Raw genomic sequence first — 25,761 nt, 5'->3', positions numbered from 1 at the left:
TTGCATGGTCGGTATGATGTAATGTTCATTGACGCTAACTCTGGGGACAGAAAATATTTTTGTCTCTTCTTCTTCTGCGTTCGTGGGCTGAAACTCCCACGTACACTCGTGTTTTTGCACGAGTGGAATTTTACGTGTATGACCGTTTTTACCCCGCCATTTAGGCAGCCATACGCCGCTTTCGGAGGAAGCATGCTGGGTATTTTCGTGTTTCTATAACCCACCGAACTCTGACATGGATTACAGGATCTTTTTCGTGCGCACTTGGTCTTGTGCTTGCGTGTACACACGAAGGGGGATAAGCCACTAGCAGGTCTGCACATAAGTTGACCTGGGAGATCGGAAAAATCTCCACACTTAACCCACCAGGCGGCCGCGGCCGGGATTCGAACCCTCGACCTTCCGCTTTGGAGGCCGACGTCTTACCACCACGCCACAGCGCCCGTCTTATATTTTTGTCTCAGAATATGCTATGAAATTTAGAAGTGATTGAATAGTGGTGGGGGGGGGGGGGGGGGGGGGGTAGGGGGTGGGGGGCTGTGCTGCAGTTAAATAATGGATGAGCAAGGATAGTCTTCCATGAGGCACTCATGCTTTTTTCCCTGATTGTAGAGCTCAGGAAATGATCAAGACGCTTGACCATGAGATGAGTGAGCTGAAGCTGAACAACCGTGACCTTCAGAAGGACATTGAAGGCTGTCAAGCCAGGGAGTCCAAGATGCTGACTCTGCAGTCTGAGCTTAGCCGCACCAATGCCCTCCTGCGCTCAGAAAACACCAATCTGAACAACAAGGTAGAGTAGTCTGAGAGTTCTTCAAATCCCATCCCCCTTTCCCCTTGAACCCAACTGTTAATATTACCTCACTCAGTTGCACCAAGAGCCTTCTCATGAAGTGCCAATTTAAACAAGCAGGTACAGCGGTTTAAGAGTTTTTTTCTACCCCCTCTCCCAACCACCACTACCTGAACTGAACCTTCAACCTCACCCCACTCTGCTGCTCAAAAAACTCACTGCTCACAAAACACCAGTTTCAGCAACCAGCCACAGTGGTGTTTTCGTTATTTTTGTATATCCCTCTCTTCACAAAACCTTTACATTTGGTTTGTGCAGCATCATGGGCTAGTGCATGTCATTTAAACTGTTCATGTCAATTTCCAAATGAAGAATCAAATATTTGTTATGTGATGAATAATCTGGTTTATGCAGCATTGAATATAGGATGACTGGACTGTTGGCGGGTATTTCCAACTGAAATTGTTGCTGGAAAATGAAGACGTTTGTTACCTTATGAGCAATCATTTGTTCTTGCTGTCAGGTGGCCACTCTGTCTGGAGAGACCCAGAAGATGAAGATGGATATTCAAGACCTAGAGACGAGATGTAGAAACCTGGTCAGTGAAAACTAAAAGCCAATATATTTATACATCTTTGTTTATATAAGTGTTAGAATATTTTATATTGAATTGTTTCAAATTAAATAATGGTTGTATGGTTTGTTTATTTGTTTGATTATAAGAAGGTTTTATATCAGGTTTTATATCAATGTGGCTTTATTACACCCTTTTCAGTTGTAAAGTAGTAATATTTGAGCTTTATATATATTATACACACCAATACAACAGCGCTATTGTGTATTGAACAAACTTTTTCCAAATGTGCAGACTGATGAGTTTGAAGAAGAGCAACAGAAAAGACAGGAAGAAACTTCCACTCTTACAGCTCAACTTGAGGTCAGAACCAAAGAAAGTAAGTGCATACATATGTATTCACTTTGTCTTTTGTTGCTCAATTATCACTTTCATATCTGCCACGTTTGACTGGTTCTTCTTTGATGATGACTTATTCAAAGCTAAACAATAGCTAGAGAGTAAGTTTGAATTTTTCAGTCAAGGACTTTAGACGCTTATTTTCTTTGACGTTTCAGTTAACATCTGCACATTTCTCCACCAGTTAATGGTGCTGTGCTGTGTGAACTAATTTCAGGTGAGGACTACAAACAGAAATGGGAAGATGAAATCGATTCAAACAAAACCTGGAAAAGGAAGCATGCCAACAATGTCAAGGTTTGAAGTTTGTTTTGTTTACTGGTGCTTTGTGTACACAACTGATATGGTTACACACTCAACATACATGTACACTGGTGCTTTGTGTACACAACTGATATGGTTACACACTCAACATACATGTACACTGGTGCTTTGTGTACACAACTGATATGGTTACACACTCAACATACATGTACACTGGTGCTTTGTGTACACAACTGATATGGTTACACACTCAACATACATGTACACTGGTGCTTTGTGTACACAACTGATATGGTTACACACTCAACATACATGTACACTGGTGCTTTGTGTACACAACTGATATGGTTACACACTCAACATACATGTACACTGGTGCTTTGTGTACACAGCTGATATGGTTACACACTCAACATACATGTACACTGGTGCTTTGTGTACACAACTGATATGGTTACACACTCAACATACATGTACACTGGTGCTTTGTGTACACAGCTGATATGGTTACACACTCAACATACATGTACACTGGTGCTTTGTGTACACAGCTGATATGGTTACACACTCAACATACATGTACACTGGTGCTTTGTGTACACAGCTGATATGGTTACACACTCAACATACATGTACACTGGTGCTTTGTGTACACAACTGATATGGTTACACACTCAACATACATGTACACTGGTGCTTTGTGTACACAACTGATATGGTTACACACTCAACATACATGTACACTGGTGCTTTGTGTACACAACTGATATGGTTACACACTCAACATACATGTACACTGGTGCTTTGTGTACACAACTGATATGGTTACACACTCAACATACATGTACACTGGTGCTTTGTGTACACAACTGATATGGTTACACACTCAACATACATGTACACTGGTGCTTTGTGTACACAACTGATATGGTTACACACTCAACATACATGTACACTGGTGCTTTGTGTACACAACTGATATGGTTACACACTCAACATACATGTACACTGGTGCTATGTGTACACAACTGATATGGTTACACACTCAACATACATGTACACTGGTGCTTTGTGTACACAACTGATATGGTTACACACTCAACATACATGTACACTGGTGCTTTGTGTACACAACTGATATGGTTACACACTCAACATACATGTACATGCACACCAACATTGACAGGTTGAAAACTTTGTATACCAAATCATGTGTATGAACACAATGTTCCCAGACTCACCGGAAAAAAGGTCAGTTGGACCTCGATTGCAAATAGATATATACCGAGCAACAAAAGAAACGCGAAAAAATTCGTCATTGTTTGATTGACAAAATCTCCAACAATTATAGAGTTAGAATTATTAAACCACAAAAGTTTGATGAAGGCATGTTTGACCTTTTTTTTTTTTTTTTTCTTCTTTTTTTTTTCCTTCCTTACACCTGTTCCTTGTCCCGGTGTGCACTCACGCCGCCCCGTCCCTGCACTCACTGTTCCATCCACATCTGAATTTCGTTCCGCTGCCAGACTTGTCGATTTTACAGACGCTCCAGGGAGGGATGTCGGGTCGTTGCGGTAGGCTACCCTCGGAAGATGACACTGCACTTCTGCTGAGTCACTTCGACGGTGTTCAGTAGTGGGTCTGTCCCGAGCTAACGGACGCAGCCCACTACCTACTATGCCCCCTACTAACGACATTGACAGCTAAGTCGCGGAGCCAGACTGAGTGAGGGTCCCCTCCAGAGAGCAGACCGCCACCATGTCCCTCCGTCGACCCCCCAGAACGTCACACGTTGAGGACTGACAGCAGAAGTACTATTCAGGGAAGGATTGAACAGGAACACTGAGACCAAGGTCACCATGAGAGCTCCGGGCATGAAGGGCCACAAGAGCAAGGACACTTTATAATTTTGGATGATTAATGAGATGAGGATGATTATAATGATGATGCTATGGATTTCCAATTTGGTTTGAGACTACGTGACAGGGCAGCACTCTACGCTTACTGTCATAATATATCCTGGTGTCAACCAGGCTCGAGAACTGCCGCACCTGCGGTGTTGGTCAGGTAAACAGAACCTAAGCACCCTCAAAGTCGCATTCGTTAAGTGAATGACACTCGGCTGTGTGATTCCAGCCTTCCCATAGGAACCATAGCACTTCCACTCTGGGTAGGAGCCGACCGTAGCCCGAAAAACCCACATGACCCTGATGGGATTCGAACCCACGACCTCCCGGCCCACAGCCCGATGCGCTAACCACTGCGCTACGGGGGCCGGTGGCATGTTTGACCTTGCTTTTGTGTGATTATTTTGATGCTGTGACTGTTTTAACACACGGGACAAGCAGGTTTAACGTTAAACACATAATGCGCGCTCGCAGCACGTGCAAGTGGAGCAGGAGAAATCTGATGTGTGAGATGTGTTCACTAATGCATTAGCAACCAAAAGAGATCATGACACGCTTGCTGCCAGTCTCACTTTTGAAATAGCCAGGATGCCAAGATTGACACCACCAAAATGCCAGGTCGATTTAAAGCTGGGGATGATCCAGAAGCGCTGGCATGTGCTTTATACGTGCGTATGTCAACAGTCTATCACCTTCACCAATGTTCTGTTGACAATGGAAGCACTGCAGTTATGCAACGCGGTGGATTTTTCGCATTACCCCAATAAGACAAGATCGCAATTTCCTGCCACAACGTCTTCGAGATCGATTCAATACAACCACTGACAATACCAGGAACATCATTGGAAGCCACCAGTGTCCGATCAGTGACCAGAGAGCGCGATGAAGACTGACTGAGCGAGACCTCCAAAACTTGGTTAACGTTAAACCTGCTTGTCCCGTGTGTTGAAACAGTCGCAGCATCAAAATAATCACACAACAGCTAGGTCAAACATGCCTTCATCAAACTTTTGTGGTTTGATAATTCTAACTCTATAATTGTTCGAGATTTTGTCAATCAAACATTGCAGAATTTTTTCGCGTTTCTTTTGTTGCTCGGTATATGATTTATAGGTCAAAATGTGCTGGCTTCAACAAACTTGTTTGTCAAAAGACCTCCTTTATGTAACAACTGTAGGATGGTCGATCGGCTGGGATCATACCAGTGCTTTAGATCAGAGAGGTATGTGTGTGACCAAAGACTGAGATCTGAGAACAACGTTGTGGCCAGGCAAACATTTGGCCAGGACGTTTCCTTGACAGTGGGATAATTGATATGAGAAAAAACGTTCTTTAAAAGTGTATTGTTTATTGAGATATCTGAAAAGTATTCAAAACTCAAGTTTACCATACAGTATGTAGACAGGAAGTGACTGAGTGCTGTTTTCACCCAGGACCTGACAAGGCAGTTACAACATGCTAAGAAGCGTCTGGAGGCATACGAGAACGGCAGTGGTAACGGGGAGAGGGATGCCAACAGCATGGGGTCTCGCACCAACTCCAACGGGTCCCTCAACTCCATTGACAACAGTGCCCAGCACAACACCGTCCACCACGGGGGTCACCAGCACAACCACCACCCGCCCAATGCTCAGTCTCGAGGACCCAGCCAGGAACCTGTGAGTAAAGGCTTACTTCTGCCTGCAGAAAAGTAATGATGCTCCTAATTACTTTTAGTCAGGTCCTCCGCTCTAGAGTGTGCTGACTCCCACGTATGTGGAAAAATAGCATGACAAGCACATGCAAATGCACGCAAGCCTGCATGCATGGGCTGACATACACACAAAGAATCACACACACACACACACACACACACACACACACACACACACACACACACCCACACACACACACACACACATACACAGGTCCACTACCACCACCTTTATCACCCTTCATTTATGCAGAACTTACGCATTGAGGAAAGGATTAGGTTTGTCTGAAGAATTTTAGTAGGAGGAGCCAGATGAAAAGAAGTGAATAAACATGGCTAGGAACTAAGCTTAAGAAGGTGTGTGTGCAATTTTTAATTTCCTGATGAGATATGTACACTTCAAGTAAGAACCGTTTACAGTTCCTGTTGTTTGTAATTTGCAGGAATTCCCAGTGATCACAGAGCAAGTGGAGGTTGACAAGCAGATGCTGATCGAACGTATTGTGCGCCTTCAGAGATCACTTGCTCGTAAAAATGAGAAACTGGAATTTCTGGAGGAGCACATACAACAGCTTGTTCTGGAGATCAAGAAGAAGAACAGGTCTGTGCTATTCACTTTAATGATTTAAAGATAATAATAACATCAATAGGAATTTCTGTGTTTTTTTGGTAGCATTGTTACTTTTTCTTCATTGTGAATGAAATGGAGTAGAGCAGAACTATTTATGCAGGAGACATGATAATAGACAGGAATCTTGTTGAAGTTCTGAAGTGTTCATGAGAATGCTTGTGTATGTTGCGCAACACGATGGTACAGATTTGTGTTAATGCACAGAATTTACATGAGAGTTTTGGTTATGCCTACATTTTTACACCCCCGGTATAGGGGTGTGTATAGGATTCGGTCGATGTGTTTGTTTGTTTGTTTGTTTGTGTGTGTGTTTGTGTTCGCATATAGATCTCAAGAATGAACGGACCGATCGTCACCAAACTTGGTGAACAGGTTCTATACATTCCTGAGACGGTCCTTACAAAAATTGGGACCAGTCAAACACACGGTTAAGGAGTTATTGGTGGATTAAGATTCTACAAGGACTTATAGAGGGACATATTAATGGTCAAAGGGAAATAACCTTCTCAGTTGGTGGCAGTGAGAATGGTTATTTCCCTTTGACCAACGGGGGTGTTTTTCCTACCTCGGAGGAATTTCTTGTTTATCTTGTTTCTGTCTTATTATTCTTTTTACTACCTCTGTGTCTTCCCAGGATAATTCAGAATTATGTGGTGAGGGAAGAATCAGGCACCCTTGCGTCAGATGTCATGGACGCCAACAAAGTAAGTTGAGATGTTGCCTTGTGTCTGTCTGTTGAGCAGTGTGGACATACACAAACATATCTAAGAAGAAACTAACAAAAACAACTTTTTTCTGTTGCTTGCTTGATCAGCTTGATATGGATGATTTTAACAAACTAATTCATATTCACTCATTAGAAAGCCTTGCTAGATCAGCATTTTAAGGTTCCATTTACATTTCGTGTGAGGTCAGGTCTGGGTTGTTTACTGATGAAATACCCCTCTGCATTCTTTCTATTAACATGATTTGGGCGATTTAACCTGTGTAATTGTTATACGTTGAACAGCAACATCTTTTCTTCCACCTTCACTTTTTTTTCACACTCCTCACAGGATGAGAGAGATTGTACAAATGTACAGATGCTGTCCTTTTTCCCAGAAAAAGCAAGTTGCTGCATTCAGGCTGTTGAGTGGGTTATAAATATTTTAGAAGGGGATGTGTCTTTTTGATGGTAATGCAAACAAACTTGCATTGTCTGTATCTTTCTGTAACTTACCGTACTTTCCGGGTGACAAGGCGCTTCGTTATACAAGACGCACCCCCTTCTTTTAAAAAAAAATTGTAATCCAGTCACCCATTGGGCGCAGGGGGCCGATAGGGCGCACCAAAATTGAAAAAATATACCGGTAACAAACGGTCGAAGAATGAAAATAAGCCACACATTAAAGGAAGAATACAGAGTGGAAATAAGTGTGCGGGGAGATCGAAGGCAGGTCCATTGTGATAGCTGGGTTGCCTTGTACTCAGTGACCGAGTTTAATGTATGGGGCGGTCTCTTTGATGTCTGAGAGAGTGATGTTTCTGTGTGTGCGGCGAGATCAAAGGCAGGTCCATTGTGATAGCTGGGTTGCCTTGTACTCAGTGACCAGTTTAATCTATGGGGCGGTCTCTTTGATGTCTGAGAGAGGAAACACTTCCTGCACCGGGGTCAGTGACCGAGGTTAACCTATAGGGCGGTCTGTTTGACTGGTACTCAGGCGGTCTCTTTGATTTTTTTCGTATTTCATACACGGATTAGGCGCTTCGTTATACAAGACGCAGGGGTCAAACTTGAGGAAAAAAGTCGCGCCTTATGACCCGGAAAGTACGGTAATCAAGAGATGCGCACAGGTGTTGCATTTATGATTTTGCAAGCTTGTATTGTTAGTTTTGATGTATGTGTGCTTGTTTGTCCATGTTTTTGTGTTTTCGTTTATTAGATTAACATAACAGACTGTATTAAAGTAACACTGACATGCTTCCATTTGTAACTTCTTATTTATCATCAGGGTATGACAGGCCTGGCTATCATAGCCAACTGATCCGTTCTGTTGCTTTTGTTTATTGGGCTTTGGTTTGGTTTTGAATGTGAATCAACCTCACAGTTTCAAATGGAAGCATGTCAGTATAACTGTTATTCTTGCCCACAATCATAAACACAACATGACAGTTGCTTTTGATTGTGAAACACGCACTTCACAATTGACTGAATTTGCAAAACTATCAGTCCAAAGTCATTCGTATTCTAATTGGTTGTATTCCTTTGCATCTGATGAAATTGTTTATGTACAGGGATGGCCAAAACTCAAAATTTTAACTCACCAACTAACTTACTAGCCCGCCAGAAATTTCACTGGCCCGGTACATACCACAGTTGCTGCATCTGCGATGCTTACGTGTATGGCTTTGACCTTCAATATTACAACCAAAAGTGTTGCATTGGACCAGAATGTTCACTGGCCAGTCGGGCAAGTTGCCAGGTGGTTTCTACTAGCCCGGCGGATTTTTTACTCGCCCCTGGCGATCGGGCGGACAATTTGGCAATCCCTGATGTACAATTGATTTCTTTTTTCTTTTAAAGTAAGTGGTTTAGTCTGTTTACTTACAAATCTGAACTTCATTGAATTACAAATGTTATTATGACATGTCTTTCTCTTATATGCCTCCCTGCGATTTGTGGACTCACCTGGGTCCCACTCCTAGTTCTCTCCCCTTTCCTATATGCTTTGTTTCTCCAGGTATCTTCTGTCCACATTACGGTTTAGTTAATGAGTTATGCATGTGTCATTCCCTGAACACAATATACAGGCATGAGGGGTTATGGTGTGATGATCCATCAGTCATTTGAAATATCCAGTTTTTCTTTTTGTTTTGCTTTTTGTTTTGACGGACCAAGGGGATTTTCTGGGTCTTTGATTATTATTTTGAATAGAAATACAAATTCTGTATATACACTTATTTTTAATGAGGGTGATGGTGCCTGTTGCATGGAAGTTGGATTCTGAAATATAACATCTGTCGGAAACAAACATGTATTTCAGTCATTGACTAATTTTCCTCTTTTTATTACAGTACTCTTGTTTTGTACTTTCTTGCACTCACTGTTGGATTGTATGGATGCGATTTTCTTTTTTCTTCTTAATGTGTTAGACACTTTTGGTGTCTCTCTTGTTGTGCCTTGTTGTTTTTTGTTATCGTCCATTCTACCTGTAACATTTTCCTATCCAGTGGCAGTGATCGTGCTAGATGGTCTGTAAACCAGTAAAGGTAAAAAACGAGAAATAGAGATCCCACAAAAACAGTCATTTGATCAGGGTAACCTATCAAACTAAGATGTGCAAGCATAGTGGTAACTTTATTTTCATGGGGAAAATGTAAAATGGAATAAAAACCGGTGCTGACAATTTCTTTTCTTCGTACTTTAAAAAAATAACGGGTAAAAATATTGGAAATTTCTGGTCAATGTGCATACTGATTACCTGTATAATTCTCCCACTGTGCCATGAACCAAAGATACTTGAGGCATAGCTAAAGAAACATTTAGCAGTCTACCATAAGTTGTTTTTTTATGAAAGGAGTTTTGATTATACAGGTTGTTATGTAACAGTACCCGCTATTACGAGCTAGTCGTGTGACAGAGAGTTTTCTTGCACACGAGACTGTAGATGTTTCACGACGGCTTTAGCCGGAGTGAAACAGCAGCAGTCGAGTGTGCAAGAACACTCTCTGTCACACGACTAGCTCGTAATGGCGATTATGTCTCACAGCTTCAACAGAGGAGAGAACAAACACGTTTTGCGTACTCACGCTTGATAAACCTAAACACAGGAGCAGCCATTGTGGAGAGATCTACTTTTTGACGAAAGTGAACGAACAACTATGAATGACGTCTTGGTATATGTGAATGACGTCACAGTCATCGTCACAGTCTGTATCTTTTGAAGCATTCCATTCTTCATGACGTCTTTCTGTGTCTGCATCCGCGAAATGTTTGTTCTTTCTGGGGTCTTTGTCATCTATGTTCAGAACTCTGTCCTTCTAGTTTCAGACTAACAGGCCTCCTGAGCGAGCCACTTTCCAAGGGAAGCTAAACTCGCGTATGGAAACAGTACTGTAGTCTGGGATGCCGTTTTCAGTATTCTCAGCGTTGAAGAATTTGTAAAGAGAAGACACGACAACAGCAGGAGAAATAAAAGTCGTGTGTGCATTTTGGGGCTTTTGGAGGGACGATTTCGAGTTTGAATCCGTTCTTGCACATGCTCCAAAGCGTGTAACATACAATCTTGCACACGTTTGCTTTAGTAGTGGCAAAGAAGGAAAGCGTGTGACATTGTTATTTGTATTGCTTGCTGGTCACAGCTTTTTTATTTTCGTCTTCCTCTTTTTTCATGTTCACTTTTGTTGAGGTGTGGGTTTTACCTTGGCATGGATTGATCATTCAAAAATGAGAATTGGGCCTTTTTGTTTTTAAATTCCTGAAACTTTTCTTCTTTTTTCGAGCCTCTTATTCATGACAGTGATGATCGACCTGCAGTTTCAGGGAAACAGACTGTAAACTTTGTTTTATTTTAACATTTTTATTCCTCCCCTCGAACATGCTACTATAAATGCGTGCAACATTACATTTTCAGTGGGTTTTTTTCTGTGTACATTCTCATGCTCTCAGCTATTTCTGCATATTAATTGCTAAAGCACCTACAAAGTAGCGGTGTGGTGTGTGTGTGCGTGTTCGCTGCTAACCTCCCGTGCTTTTTCTTCTCTCTTGTGCTAGCTGGCAGTGAGGAAGGAGGCTCAGGTAGAGTACTGGATTTCAGCCCTTCTTTTTCTGCTGCACCTTTTCTATTGCAGGGAGGTTGTTGGGCGATTCTCCCATTTCTGTTTTCTGCGGGAAAAAAAGAGAGAAAAAAAAGTCTTTGTAGTTTTTTTCTTTGTCAAATGATACTCTCGATGTTGCGTTATATCTTATGTTTCTTTCTGAAGCTGTTTGGCGTACCCCTTACCTTCCCACAAATATGTTTTGTTTTATCATGTTGTAGTCTTTTGATTTTGTCTTTCATTTGGTTGCTTCATCTTTGTGTCTGCTTCTGGAGAGCTTGAGAGGAGGAAGGTTGAGAGGAGGAAGGTTCACTGTGTACACTCTGGAGCATTCCTGTATTCAATATTTTGCTGCTTAGGCCAACAACAAAAAAGTTGTGTTTCTGGTAACATGGCTACAACAAGAGGCGAAGCCTTCAAGGCTCACGTAAGAAATCGACAAACAGTAACACAAACTCAATCACTCCGTCACACATACACACACACACACACAGTAAGCATAGGTGACACTGTGCAAGAAAGCGAGACACTAGATCTAGATCTGTCTGTCTGCATGTAGCCTACTTACAGGGACACGACTGCCAACTAGTCTCGGCCCGCTCAAAATAACAATGACCGAGACTTTCAGTAATTCCTTCGCGTGACGTCTTAGTCTAACCCTCTTACGTCATAATGTGACGTCTTCAAATGACGAAATGTTAAAGTTTCTACCACAGACATACACACGCACAAACACACACACACGCACAAACGCACGGACAGACAAAGTTACGATCGCATAGGCTACACTTACGTGAGCCAAAAAATAGGGTAGGTAGGTAGGGAATTTTTTTGGTTTTTTGGTCAGGGTAGAAAATAACTATACGGTGACGCAAAGAGACTTGACTTACTATACAAAGAGAAAGACAACACATTACAAAACAAATGAGACAAAAGGGATGCGGGGTTATCCCCCTTGTGTCGTCTGCCGTCTGTTACTTTCGTTTTGACGCTTTTTTTTCAATATTTTTTTTTTACTAATGCAATAAAAAAAAAGTCAAGGGTCGGCGGGAAAAAACTAGGTAGGGTCGGGTGACCAGAAACATACAACTTTTTTTTTTGGCCTTAAGGATGACAGCACCATTCTTGGTTAACCAAATAATGTAAAATTGTTTAAAAGAAAAAAAAAAAAGCAGAAGCGAAATGAAACAATATAAAGGACAGGAAAGGTTGTGACCATTTGAATGTCTGAATATCAAGTATTGTGTATTTGAATATGTACAGTGAGCTTTCCTCATATTTTAAGCTTCCATTTGTGTTCTTGTTGTTTGTTACTTTGCTATGGTTTGATGGCTGTACATGTACACAACTCTTTCTTTTGTATGGAACGTAAAGGTTTTCATGTGCCTGAACTGAATAAACCACAGATTACGATGTGCTGCTTGTATCAGAAGTTTCAAAATAAAAACTGTTGTTTCAGGATGTATACTTCCATGCAACAGACAACATTTTAAGAGATTTAGATAAGTACCAGTAAAGTGCTTGTTGTATTCAATTCTCTTGTTTTGAGAGAAAATTAAGAGCTTTTCCTTAGTAAACACTATAATATGGTTCCTTTGGATGACTTCTACCTCTGTTTCCGTCCCAACCCTGAATCCCTTGAATATTTTCTGTTCGACACACACTGAAATACATTTCTCTCTCTCTCTCTCTCTCTCTTGCTCTCTCTCTCTTCCTCATTAACATGTGTTGCACAACCACATAAAATGCATGCCTTTTTTACATTTAGTCAAGTTTTGACTAAATGTTTTAACATAGAGGGGGAATCGAGACGAGGGTCGTGGTGTATGTGTGTCTGTGCGTGTGTGTGTGTAGAGCGATTCAGAGTAAACTACTGGACCGATCTTTATGAAATTTTACATGAGAGTTCCTGGGTATGATATCCCCAGACGTTTTTTTCATTTTTTCGATAAATGTCTTTTATGACGTCATATCCGGCTTTTTGTAAAAGTTGAGGCGGCACTGTCACACCTTCATTTTTCAATCAAATTGATTGAAATTTTGGCCAAGCAATCTTCGACGAAGGCCGGACTTCGGTATTGCATTTCAGCATGGAGGCTTAAAAATTAATTTATGACTTTGATCATTAAAAATCTAAAAATTGTAATTAAAATTATTTTTTTATAAAACAATCCAAAATTACTTTTATTTTATTCTTCATCATGTTCTGATTCCAAAAACATATAAATATGTTATATTCGGATTAAAAACAAGCTCTGAAAATTAAAAATATAAAAATGATGATTAAAATAAAATGTCCGAAATCGTTTTAAAAAACAATTTCATCTTATTCCTTGTCGGTTCCTGATTCCAAAAACATTATAGATATGATATGTTTGGATGTTTGGATTAAAAACACGCTCAGAAAGTTAAAATGAAGAGAGGTACAGTAAAGCGTGCTATGCAGCACAGCGCAACCGCTACCGCGCTAAACGACCCTTTTGCACTAGCGGCGGACTACGGTCATTGTGAAAAAATGCATTGCGTTCAGTTTCATTCTGTGAGTTCCACAGCTTGACTAAATGTAGTAATTTCACCTTACGCGACTTGTTTACTCTCAGTATCTTAAACAAAGCATGTTTGATGAAAGACACCTGCATTTTCAGAGTATTGTATAAGAATTAATGGTAATCTAGCATACACGCACACACACACATACACACACCAAATTGCAAAAGAGAGTTTAAATGAGCAAAGAAAACATTGACTGCAGGACCTACTGACTAAAAAGAAATGTAACTTGATATGATAGAAAGTCCCGAGGGGATGATCATGACCTAAACATTTTGTTAACCTTTACAATGTTTAATTTTCCATATTCCCGCTGTAGTTTGTCCATGTTACCCTCATTTGTAAAAGATAAAAAGCAACCTGTAAATACTCTTCACTTTCCCCCTTTTTACATTTAGTCAAGTTTTGACTAAATGTTTTAACATAGAGGGGGGAATCGAGACAAGGGTCGGTCTTAAATTAAAAGGGGGGTCTTAAATGGGGGGGGGGGGTCTACTGTAACTATAGTTCAGTTTGTATATCAGGGAAGTCATCAGTAATGATGATGGATTCATTTCATTATGCAGGCGCTGCTGGCACGTAAAGGAGGCATCATGGCATCCGTGTACAGCCAGCATCAGCAGGATGGCACCATGACCATGGACCTTTCCCTGGAGATCAACAAGAAACTTCAGGCAGTGCTGGAAGACACTTTGCTGAAGAACATGACTCTCAAGGTCAGTTGCGCTGTATGAGAGAGGGATAAAGGAGGGGGCCGAGTGGTAGAAAGAGAGGCAATGAAGGATGACATCGTCTTAGCATATAACCACGTCATGTCCTAAATAGTCACTAGTACTGGGAACAGAAATAGTAAGTTAGTCAGTCAGTCAGTATGACGTGGATAAAGTAGACTGAACATTTTTTTCTTCTATAATCACGCTGGAATGTTATGGAAAGCTGTTTCAGTGCGCTGTCCTAAAATAATTTGCAGAGGTTAAACTGCTAAGTAAAAAGAAAATATACCTTTGAACAAAGTTGGAAACTGAAACTGGTTGCACAATTTCATGTGTATGTTCCTGTTTTGTTTGTTGTTATTCGTTCTACATGTATTTTCGTTTTGCACCCCAAACTTCAATTGCTTGTTATGTCTGCCAAATTTATAGGAAAACCTTGACACTCTGGGTGCCGAGATCGCCAGGCTGTCACAAGAAAATCGGAGACTCCAGCTACACCTTCAGGGTGTTCATTGACAGCCTACTGGTGTTGGTGGCATGGAACCTCAGTCCAAATACTTCTCTCACTTTCAAGGCAAGGAGTGCTGTGAGTGAAGTCTAAAGGAACTCCCCAGTTTTCTTCTCCTCAGAGGAGTTTGCGCTTCAAGGTGTTGGCTGCTCTCCACACACGTTTCTGGCTCCAAAGGCAAGGAACACTGATGCTTGTGTCACGGAGAAACTTTCCCTTTCTTTGCAATGCACACTTTAATCCAAGGCATTTGAACTGAATTCTCCGTCTTTTTGGTAACACAAACTTCTGTGAGATGGCACACATGCTGAATGGCATTAAAGTGAGGTACAAATCTCTGACGTCAGCGCTTGAAGAGTGTATTCTACTTTACAGAATATTGAGAAAAGGCAAGCCCAGCTACTGTGAAACAGTCTGGACCTTGGCCTTGCTTGCAGCAAAGAATCCATACTCTATCTGTTATAAAGGACAGAGCAGAGAATGTACCAAAAAGATTGACTGTCAGTGACTTTGGACATGTCGGGGATGTGGTGAGCTAAATGGTTTCCATGGGCAGTTTGACTAAAGCATGGAATTTGTGTTTAGGATCCAGTGGTATTTGCTTTGCCTTTTTTCTGAACTCCAGCGATATGGCATACACCTTGAACTTTTGCCTGTAGAGATGTTGTTTCTGTTGAAGGTTTTGGAAGAAGTTGAAGCTCAAACTTTGCTATTATCCCAGTTTAACACTAAGCTCTTATAGTATGTCAAACAGCTCAGCTCTCTGTGTGCCACAGAATAAGGAAACTGTGTATTGGGATTTCATCACTTCTCAGTGTTTGTCAGTCTACTTGGAGAGATTTCATTTTTTTCATGGTCGATCCCTGCTTGGATATAGTGGTTAGGGTGATATCTTACATTATCAATTGGTTGACATTTATATCATTTGCTTACGATAGCTGTTAGCCATATTCTGATTTGTGTTTATCTTTCGCTACTTTTATAAATATAAGTTATTCTTTATTTTTCAAGACATGGTTTTGCCTTTTTATTGTGGTTGGTAGTCACATGGTTTGTATATCTTTTCCGATCTGTGCTTGATTCAGAAGAGAAGTATTTAAGAAAGGGGCGGAACCTATCATAACGATGATTATCCCATGAACGAAATTCATTGTGGACAGTTCGAGGTTTCGCTTTACATTGTGTACTGTTCTAGGTTTCGCTTTACATTGTGTACTGTTCTAGGTTTTGATTTTCGGATTACAACTGTGATGTTGGCGTGAACTGCCTTATCAAGGCTTGCATGCCTGAACGTTCTTTTATGTGATAATTTCCTCATAAATAATGTGAACATATGTAGTATATCCCTGTTGCATACAGTTTTAATGGAAGACTGACTATAGAATGCTCCTTTTATGCCTGCGTATATTTATCTCAAAATGCATTTCTACTTACAAAAGCTTCTGTATTTTATTTTATCCTGGGTTTTGCGGTGGCATTTAAATACAGTGTTAGCGATCACAATCACCTATGGTTAATCCTTGTATGGGATGCTATCTGAATATGTTTTATGTAGCATTGTAAGTCAGTTTTATGTTACACTTATGTTTTTCAACCATTATTAAGTCATGTTCAACTGTGAGAATCCAGAGAGTCATCTCAAAATTGGTCTTAATGTAAAAAGGCAAATCATTTTATTTCTGTTTCCCCTACCCCACCCAGATGGTTGATAGATGAATGTACTGGAGCTTTACAGATATCAGTTATTTCTGTTTCCCCTCCTCCACCCAGATGGTTGATGGATGAATGTACTGGAGCTTTATAGATATCAGTTATTTCTGTTTCCCCTCCTCCACCCAGATGGTTGATGGATGAATGTACTGGAGCTTTACAGATATCAGTTATTATTCTCTGACTGCAGTATTTTTATTTAATGTTTTTAATTCTTTATCATCATCTTTCATTATCTGTCTCTAATAACTTTCTCTCCTTCACTCACATTAAGTTAAGTGTAGTCTGGTGCTAAAAGTGATTGTACCTTCCTTTTTTGCTCTTTTGAATTAGCTCTGGCATTGTTGCAGTAGATGTTCTCAAGGTAATAGCTATCAGGAAATCCAAATTGCACATCACGTGTTTATTTCACTTCTGTTGTGCAAGCATTGCGTAGCAAATCATTATTCAGCCAGTAGCACCTCATACTCGACTGCAGTTATGTTGCATGGGGCCGAGTATGTTATAATTATGAGGTGTTAAGTTCACAGTGTATTTTGCATTCATCATAAGGTGTTGGGGAGCGTACCAATTGTTAATAAACTTAGATATTATCAATTGACTGAAAAATTAGTTTGCTTCAGAAAAGTATGTACATTTCTTTATCAGTATTCTGTGATGTGCTCTGAAGAGATCCGATTTCAATTCTTGGCAACTTCTTTGTGGATAGAGATTCATGTATCAACCAGCTGTGCAGAGGTTGTGCTGGTGTGCTTATTTTGCGCAAATGCAGTGACTGTTATGGTTTACAATATGTGATTTATCACCTGGGTTTTTTGTATGGCTTATATTACTAGCTTTGCGTATCCAATATTAGTGGGGGACATTGGCAACTGATTATGATTATGCACACTTTAAAACTAGTCTTCTGTAAACCACACATTCCACTTTACTGGAAATGTGAAGTTCATTTTTAGCTCAGCCTGTAAGGTAATGCATGATAGATTGATGGATACTGATCGAAAAAAAATGTGTGTGTGGTTTTATTGCGTATGCATGAGGAATATTTGATGTATGCAAATTTGTCACAGTGTGTCTCCGTGTGTGATGACTTTGAAAAGAATGGTATAATGCTTGTGCATGTGTGTGATTGCACAAGCACTGGTTGAGCCTTTTTCTTGGTGATTGAGCTAGAAAAAAAAGCACACGCCACATTTTACCACTTTTTAGGCTTTTTGACATTGTACAAATGATTGGGCCAAAGACATTTCAGTAAATTGTAGGCAAGTCTTAACTTATTTCTTCAGTACCACTAAGGACTTTACACACATTTCTGAATATTTATTAATTGACAGATATTATTAGTGATATTCACCGCCAAAAAAACCAAGGAACTTTCAAGTGTTTTATTCTTGTTTCTTTTAGAAATTTCTTATCATTTTGTCAGCTGCTCAATGAAAAAAGTGACGTGTGTGATGTAGTTTTAAAATTGTGATTCTACATAGTTTGCATACATGTTGTGCAAGATTATGTGTACTGAGCTGTTGTGTGCAAAATATATTTTGTCTGTGAATGGAATACAAGGCTGTGACAGCAGGTCACGATATATTGAACGCAGTCATTGTTGTATGATTGTGGATCTTGAAGCATGGGTGCATGTGTTGGGTGTAAAAACTGCTTGAAGTTTTCACCAGCATGGATTGATGGTTACACTTCTTTGATTCAGACAATTATTTCATTCTGGCACCAACCTCCCCAATCCCTCATCAAATTGCCTGTAGTCTGCTTTCAGACATAACGACATGCAGTTATTTCTCTAGGATCTCTTATCATTGAACACACAAACACACTTCTGTGGACGCACCATTTCAAAACATTTCTTGTAATCAATTTTTACAAAAGTGCCTCATAACCAAAAGCGGCCAGAGCACAAATAAGATCCAATAATGAAGGTACACAAGTGCTCACAAGGCAACAGTAAGTGAGAACCAGCTTCCTAGCACGGCAGACGAAAGCATGCCTTGAATGAGCAATACCTTTTCATCCTCAAAATGTCATAGGAATCCCAATCCCCTTTTGACTCGCCTGAGTAATTAAGAGTCTTTGTAATGAGCAAGTGTGCTGGCTGCCCTTAGATAAACAATTTTTTAGCTTTGACAGAGGTTTACAATACCAGAGCTTTGAAACTTTACCCACTTTTAGGGTTTGATGATCTCCAGACACGAAACAAATCTAGTTGATTTTCATCAAATTTCAAGGTCATAGTGGGTCAAAAGCTTGGAAATGATAAATTTCCTGAACATTTTTGAAACTAGAACTCTGAAATTTAACAAACTTGTAAGGTTTGATAACTTCCAGACATGAGTCGTTGACACTAGTCAAATTTCAAGGTCAGAATGGGTAAAACACATTTTACATATTTTCTTTGACGTTTTGGAAGCAAGAGGTTTGAAACTTTACATACTCCCATGCTTTGTTGACCTGTACACATAACCCAATTTTCTAGGTCATAGTGAGGTCAAGTTTGGGAAAAAATAAATCAAAAGTAATAATTTCCTTCAACGTTTTAGAAGCTATATCTTTGGAACTTGCCAAACTTCCGAGGTTTAATGACTGCTGGACATGACTCAAGTCTTGTTGATCCCGGTCAAATTTCAAGGTCACAGTAGGGTCCGGTTCGGGTCGAAACGTAGTTAATTATCTATGAAATGTCTATGGAGCTAGAGCAGCACATCATTTGTTTCCGATTCACAATACTATGACAAAGGTGTGTTGTAAAATCATTTGGGCCAAAGAAACCAGAGGGCATCATTAGCTTTCCTTGTTATTGTTCAGTCACTGCTTCCTCAAAGCTATGGACTGGGTGGCCGAGTGGTAACGCACTTGCACTCGGAAGCGAGAGGTTGCGAGTTCGACCCTGGGTCAGGGTGTTAGCAATTTTCTCCCCCCTTTCCTAACCTAGGTGGTGGGTTCAAGTGCTAGTCTTTCGGATGAGACGAAAAACCGAGGTCCCTTCGTGTACACTACATTGGGGTGTGCACGTTAAAGATCCCACGATTGACAAAAGGGTCTTTCCTGGCAAAATTGTATAGGCATAGATAAAAATGTCCACCAAAATACCCGTGTGACTTGGAATAATAGGCCGTGAAAAGTAGGATATGCGCCGAAATGGCTGCGATCTGCTGGCCGATGTGAATGCGTGATGTATTGTGTAAAAAAATTCCATCTCACACGGCATAAATAAATCCCTGCGCCTTGAATATGTGCGCGATATAAATTGCATAAAATAAAAAATAAAAATAAAAAAATAAATAAATCCCTGCGCTTAGAACTGTACCCACGGAATACGCGCGATATAAGCCTCATATTGATTGATATTGATTGATTGAAAGCTCTCACTTATTGTTGTATTGTATTAACCTTCGCCCGACCCGGTTATCGACTACACACGGAAGACATCGTGGGGCCGTGCGGACCCATGCTTCTCAAAGAAGCAAAAACATGCATCCCCTTCCGTAGACGCCGTGGTTAAATTTCCGCGAGAAGTAATTCAATTAAATTATTAATCTAATTCTTTCTTTCTTTCTTTGGTGTTTAACGTCGTTTTCAACCACGAAGGTTATATCGCGACGGGGAAAGGGGGGAGATGGGATAGAGCCACTTGTCAATTGTTTCTTGTTCACAAAAGCACTAATCAAAAATTTGCTCCAGGGGCTTGCAACGTAGTACAATGTATTACCTTACTGGGAGAATGCAAGTTTCCAGTACAAAGGACTTAACATTTCTTACATACTGCTTGACTAAAATCTTTACAAAAATTGACTATATTCTATACAAGAAACACTTAACAAGGGTAAAAAGAGAAACAGAATCCGTTAGTCGCCTCTTACGACATGCTGGGGAGCATCGGGTAAATTCTTCCCCCTAACCCGCGGGGGGTATTAATCTAATTATTACCATGCGGACTAAAGCTTCTCAAAAAAGGAAAAACGTGAATACCCTTCTGTAGACGTCGTGGGGCCGTGTGGACCCACATTGTTATGTATTAATTTCGCTCCACGCGACTTGCTTATTAACTCCAAAATTAAACAGATCGTAGAAAATTATGTTTAGAGCCAATATCTGAAGGTTTGTGACTTCTCTCCCTAGTTTTTATGTAAGTTCCTACAGTTTGAGAAACATGGGTCCGCACGGCCCCACGATGTCTTCCGTGTGTAGTCAAAATTTGGCCATAGTTATTTTAATTACTTCTCGCTGAAATTTAATGATCTTTTAGGACATGAGAGCTTTTTAGGTGTGAGGCATTCTTAAAAGCTCATTAAAAATTCCAACTGGTTGAAGAGATATTTGCAATTAAACACCCTTCTGGGTCCACACGGACCCAGGACAACTGGCGAAGGTTAACAGCACTTATGTACCTTCGTTATAAGATTCTATGCACGCCAGCATTGAATCAGTCATGCACATAGTTTGACAATATGCTTTACGACCTTGACAGTACATTTTGAATGACCAGCCATACACATAATTCGCTGAGTACTTGACCATATATTTTAGGATCGACATCTGATAAATACAATACTTTCATATTAGTTATACAAAACTTTGTTTGTTTGTTTGTTTGTTTGCTTAACGCCCAGCCGACCACGAAGGGCCATATCAGGGCGGTGCTGCTTTGACATTTAATGTGCGCCACACACAAGACAGAAGTCGCAGCACAGGCTTCATGTCTCACCCAGTCACATTATTCTGACACCGGACCAACCAGTGCTAGCACTAACCCCATAATGCCAGACGCCAGGCGGAGCAGCCACTAGATTGCCAATTTTAAAGTCTTAGGTATGACCCGGCCGGGGTTCGAACCCACAACCTCCCGATCACGGGGCGGACGCCTTACCACTAGGCCAACCGTGCCGGTTTATACAAAACTAATAAATAAGTAAACTACAACAGTTGTAAACCCTTGGACCAGCTTTCAAGACCACTTGTGCTGTTCTTTCTCTCTCTCACACACACTCATACACGCACACAGAGACATTCAAACAAACGCATAGCATTTAGTACGTTATCAAAATGTAAAAGAAGCATTCTGTCTGGGCTTTCACACTTGCACCAAATCACGAAACCTGTTAAAAATAATTTCATCCCACCTCCAATGCAAAGTACCAAATGCAATGTTTTGTCGTTAATATGGTCAAACAAACGCAATGTTTTGTCGTTAATATGTGACGTTCCACCACAAAACCAGTCTTAAGTCGCAGCAGGCGAAAGCGAGATAGCGTGAGGAAAAGGCACTGAGGGTCTATCTGGGTGAAATTCACTTTTTTGCAGAAACGTGTTCTGTAGACCCCAAATTACATGACAACCAAAAAAATATGCCAAAATCAATCGCTAAATAGTTAAATTATTGGATTTAAATGCAATACATTCTTCAAAAAAGTCAAGCATAACATCAAAATGCCTCACTTTCACCGATAGTTTGCTTAGTGTATCCCTTACAGAACCCCACTATGTTTGGTACTGTCTGAAAGCTTATTGCATCAGCTTTCCCGCTGTGCGTTTCTGTGGTTAAAAATACCTGCCCACTTCCTCCAAATAAGGAAATCGTGACGTAAACAAACTTTAAGATTTAACCAATCAGCTTGTCTGCCTTCAAAAAAGGGCTAGCAACGGCCTCCTCATTGGTCAAATCAAAGCCCAGGGGAAGTAACACTTTATCATTTCCTATCGCTATACGAAAGCAAACCCATGGCTGACGTACACCGATTGACAGCGCTTCTCAACTGCAATTCGCTTGAAAATAACCACGAACTCCGAGATTTGTTGTCGGATTTCTTTGCCGAAGACGTTGCTGGATTCAGTGACTCCGATTCTGATGCATCTGACGCCGAGATTATGTGACGCTGATGCTGAATATGCGGACGAAGAGGAGACAGACCGTCCCCTCGTCAGTGTCAAAAACCCCGTTGGCGTTTCTAATGGCACTGCATCAACTGCAAGAACACATGTAGTTGAGGCGAGTGGTGGAGGAGATGTGATGGAAGTGCATGCTGCAGTTCCTTAATTGCAACAGGGCTGTGATGTGCTCGAGAGAACTCGCCTTCGTTGCTGCAAAGCCAATGGAACTGGCTGCAAACAGATTAAAGTTCCTGACGCTGCACCCGGAAATACTCATCGTAGATGTATCACCCAGTTTGATCCGGAGGAGATTGTAGCTCTACAGCTATCAGTGCAAGACATGTATAAAGGTGAGGTTGGAGGTGGTGTCAACATTGATGTGCAAGAGCTTTTGTGGTGAACAGACTGTCACAGGGGAGGAGTTCCTCTGTTTTCTGATCTGTACGTATTCCTATTCGATGCCAAAAAAGTGACTGATACAAGTAAGTTGATTTTGTTCAAGTGTTTGTCAAAAATGGACAAAAACGTGGGTGTGATGCATGTAACCTCTTTAATCCTGATAATGACAGTGAAAATGTTTGCTGATGTGTATGACATGTATTTGACCGTTTTCCTCCACATGTATGATGTAAACAAAGCCTTCAAAAATGGTGATAATTGTTCTTTTAACCCCTCGTTTTGGATTTAAAGGATGCATGAAAGATCAAAGTACACTTGTGCAAAATGTGGAAGGGTTAGGTTAATTTTCAACCCCCGTTGCTAAGGAAAATGTAAAGCTGGTGCTTTCCAAAACTTTCAAGCCCGATTTCTCAAAATGGCCGCCGGTCAACTTCTTTCATAAAAATGGCCGTAATATCGTTATTTATTGACCTAGAGCTTTAATTTTGTTTTCTAAACATCCAGGAAAGACTCACAATTTCAAAATAATAACTAACTCAAATCATCCAAATTCCGACTTAAGACTGATTTTGTGATGGACTGTCACATATGGTCAAACAAATGCAATGTTTTGTCGTTAATATGGTCAAACAAATGCAATGTTTTGTCGTTAATATGGTCAAACAAATGCAATGTTTTGTCGTTAATATGGTCAAACAAATGCAATGTTTTGTCGTTAATATGGTCAAACAAATGCTATGTTTTGTCGTTAATATGGTCAAACTTCTTCTTCTTCATCTGCGTTCGTGGGCTGAAACTCCCACGTACACTCGTGTGTTTTTGTTGTTGCACGAGTGGAATTTTACGTGTATGACCGTTTTTTTACCCCGCCATTTAGGCAGCCATACGCCGTTTTCGGGGGAAGCATGCTGGGTATTTTTGTGTTTCTATAACCCACTGAACTCTGACATGGATTACAGGATCTTTTTCGTGCGCACTTGGTCTTGTGCTTGCGTGTACACACGGGGGTGTTCGGACACCGAGGAGAGTCTGCACACAAAGACTAAAGTTGACTCTGAGAAATAAATCTCTCGCCGAACGTGGGGACGAACTCGCGCTGACAGCGGCCAACTGGATACAAATCCAGCGCGCTACCGACTGAGCTACATTCCCGCCCATATATATGGTCAAACAAATGCAATGTTTTGTCGTTAATCTGGTCAAACAAATGCATTCTACCTCCAAATCCAATACAAAGAAGAACTTTAAAAAAAAATTCTTTGATCAGTGCATTCGTATGGTCCTGAAAGTAGCACCAAGCGAGGTAACCTGGGCACAAGATGTGCCAAACCATTAGTTGGCCTGCATAGCTTGAATCCTCAGTGAGTTTTCGTGAGTTGCCAGGCTCTGCACAGCTGACAGCATTTCCCCACATCTGCAACAGATCATAACAGAAGTTAAAGCAGTGATCATATTAACATGGAAATGTCTTGTATTTTATCCACAAAAATGTCTCGCCATACCAAAAATGAAATCGGCAACCGTTCATATATATATACATATATGCCAGTTATTATTTCATTTGACTGTTTTCATACTGACAAGTCTTATACAATCACGTATTTGTACCTGTTTAAATCAAACTCTGTACCTGTTTAATTCTAAACACTCAGCATCCACTGCCTTTTCCACTGCACTGATGGCATCTGCAAAGTCTTTGACAGCAGGTGCCTCTTTCTTGGTCATCATGCTGAGGCTGCCCAGCAGCTGCTCGCTTTCCTGCAGCGCTTGTTCCAAAGAAGCTGTAACACACACAGTATACTGTAAATAAATGCATGCATTTGTGTGTGATCTGATACAATTCATAATGCATCTAATATCCACAAGTGGGGCTGGGGTACAAATAAATGCCTGCATGTCTCTGTGTGATCTGATACAATTCATAATGCATCTAATATCCACAAGTGGGGCTGGGGTACAAATAAATGCCTGCATGTCTCTGTGTGATCTGATACAATTCATAATGCATCTAATATCTACAAGTGGGGCTGGGGTACAAATAAATCACAAAGGAGGAAAAAAAACACTGACCCAGAAAAAAATCTTCATCCTCTGGTATGTGGACGCCGCGTGCAAGAATCTGGTGGCGGGTAGTGTCCAGAGCAGATGCCAAGCTAGAGTAGTCTCTCTGCAGTGTTGGAATCACTCGCATCAAAGGCTCAAGGCCATTTTGCTGACCAAACACACAAACATTATAAAGAGTTTTGCAGTGAACTTTTGAAAATCAAAATAAACTCACCATCTGTCAAATGTAAGACATCATGTACTGTATCTCAGATCTGCTCAGGCAGATAAGAGTATTCTTCCACTTGGGTACACACCATGTGTACTGTTTTTACATTTAGTCAAGTTTTGACTAAATGTTTTCACATAGAGGGGGAATCGAAATGAGGGTGGTGGTGTATGTGTGTATGTATGTGCGAGTGTGTGTGTGTAGAGCGATTCAGAGAAAACTACCGGACCGATTTTCATGACACTTCACATGAAAGTTTCTGGGTATAATATCCCAAGACGTTTTTTTCCATTTTTTCAATAAATGTCTTTGATGATGTCATATCCGGCTTTTAGTAAAAATTGAGGCCGCACTGTCACGCCTTCAACTTTTGACCAAATTGATTGGAATTTTGGCCAAGCAATGTTCGACGAAGTCCGGACTTTGGTATTGCATTTCAGCTTGGAGGCTTAAGGCAATGAGCGACAGTAAAATTAAACTTGGAAAATACATGGAATAACCTAGTTTTCTGGGTTATTGAAGAGACTTAAACAAATAAATGAAAAAAGTTTAAATACTAATGGACACAGCCGCAATATTGGATTTCTAGGAAACGGTTTTACAGCAACATCATACATCAGACATAAATAATATTTGGCACAAGGATACACATGACTTGTATCTGCAATCATATA

At 40.6% G+C, this 25,761-nt stretch overlaps 2 protein-coding genes across 4 annotated transcripts in view; one reads left to right on the top strand and one right to left on the bottom strand.

Moving 5' to 3' along the window:
- LOC138981118 (coiled-coil domain-containing protein 186-like) overlaps positions 1–18,131 on the top strand; it is a 37,633-nt gene extending 19,502 nt beyond the window's left edge. For 2 of the 3 annotated variants that reach the window (XM_070353954.1, XM_070353956.1), the window contains 10 exons: positions 613–793; positions 1,317–1,391; positions 1,662–1,746; positions 1,984–2,063; positions 5,371–5,595; positions 6,074–6,231; positions 6,896–6,965; positions 11,015–11,038; positions 14,175–14,324; positions 14,751–18,131. In XM_070353954.1, coding sequence (XP_070210055.1) covers positions 613–793; positions 1,317–1,391; positions 1,662–1,746; positions 1,984–2,063; positions 5,371–5,595; positions 6,074–6,231; positions 6,896–6,965; positions 11,015–11,038; positions 14,175–14,324; positions 14,751–14,837 — 1,135 coding nt within the window. In that variant the 3' untranslated portion in view covers positions 14,838–18,131. The remainder of the gene's footprint in view (positions 1–612; positions 794–1,316; positions 1,392–1,661; positions 1,747–1,983; positions 2,064–5,370; positions 5,596–6,073; positions 6,232–6,895; positions 6,966–11,014; positions 11,039–14,174; positions 14,325–14,750) is intronic. The other variant, XM_070353957.1, reaches the window with a different exon arrangement.
- Positions 18,132–18,379: 248 nt separating this feature from the next.
- Positions 18,380–25,761, bottom strand: part of LOC138981119 (HAUS augmin-like complex subunit 8) — a 26,328-nt gene continuing 18,946 nt past the window's right edge. Inside the window, exons 14-16 of the mRNA XM_070353958.1 lie at positions 24,886–25,027; positions 24,446–24,596; positions 18,380–24,229 (exon numbers count right to left, since the gene is read on the bottom strand). Coding sequence (XP_070210059.1) covers positions 24,148–24,229; positions 24,446–24,596; positions 24,886–25,027 — 375 coding nt within the window. The 3' untranslated portion in view covers positions 18,380–24,147. The remainder of the gene's footprint in view (positions 24,230–24,445; positions 24,597–24,885; positions 25,028–25,761) is intronic.

This window comes from Littorina saxatilis, linkage group LG12, assembly GCF_037325665.1.
Source record: "Littorina saxatilis isolate snail1 linkage group LG12, US_GU_Lsax_2.0, whole genome shotgun sequence".
In the NCBI taxonomy this organism is placed as follows: Eukaryota; Metazoa; Mollusca; class Gastropoda; order Littorinimorpha; family Littorinidae; genus Littorina; species Littorina saxatilis.
The sequence above is the reverse complement of the archived record's forward strand: the minus strand, read 5'-3'. Positions and strand labels throughout refer to the sequence as shown.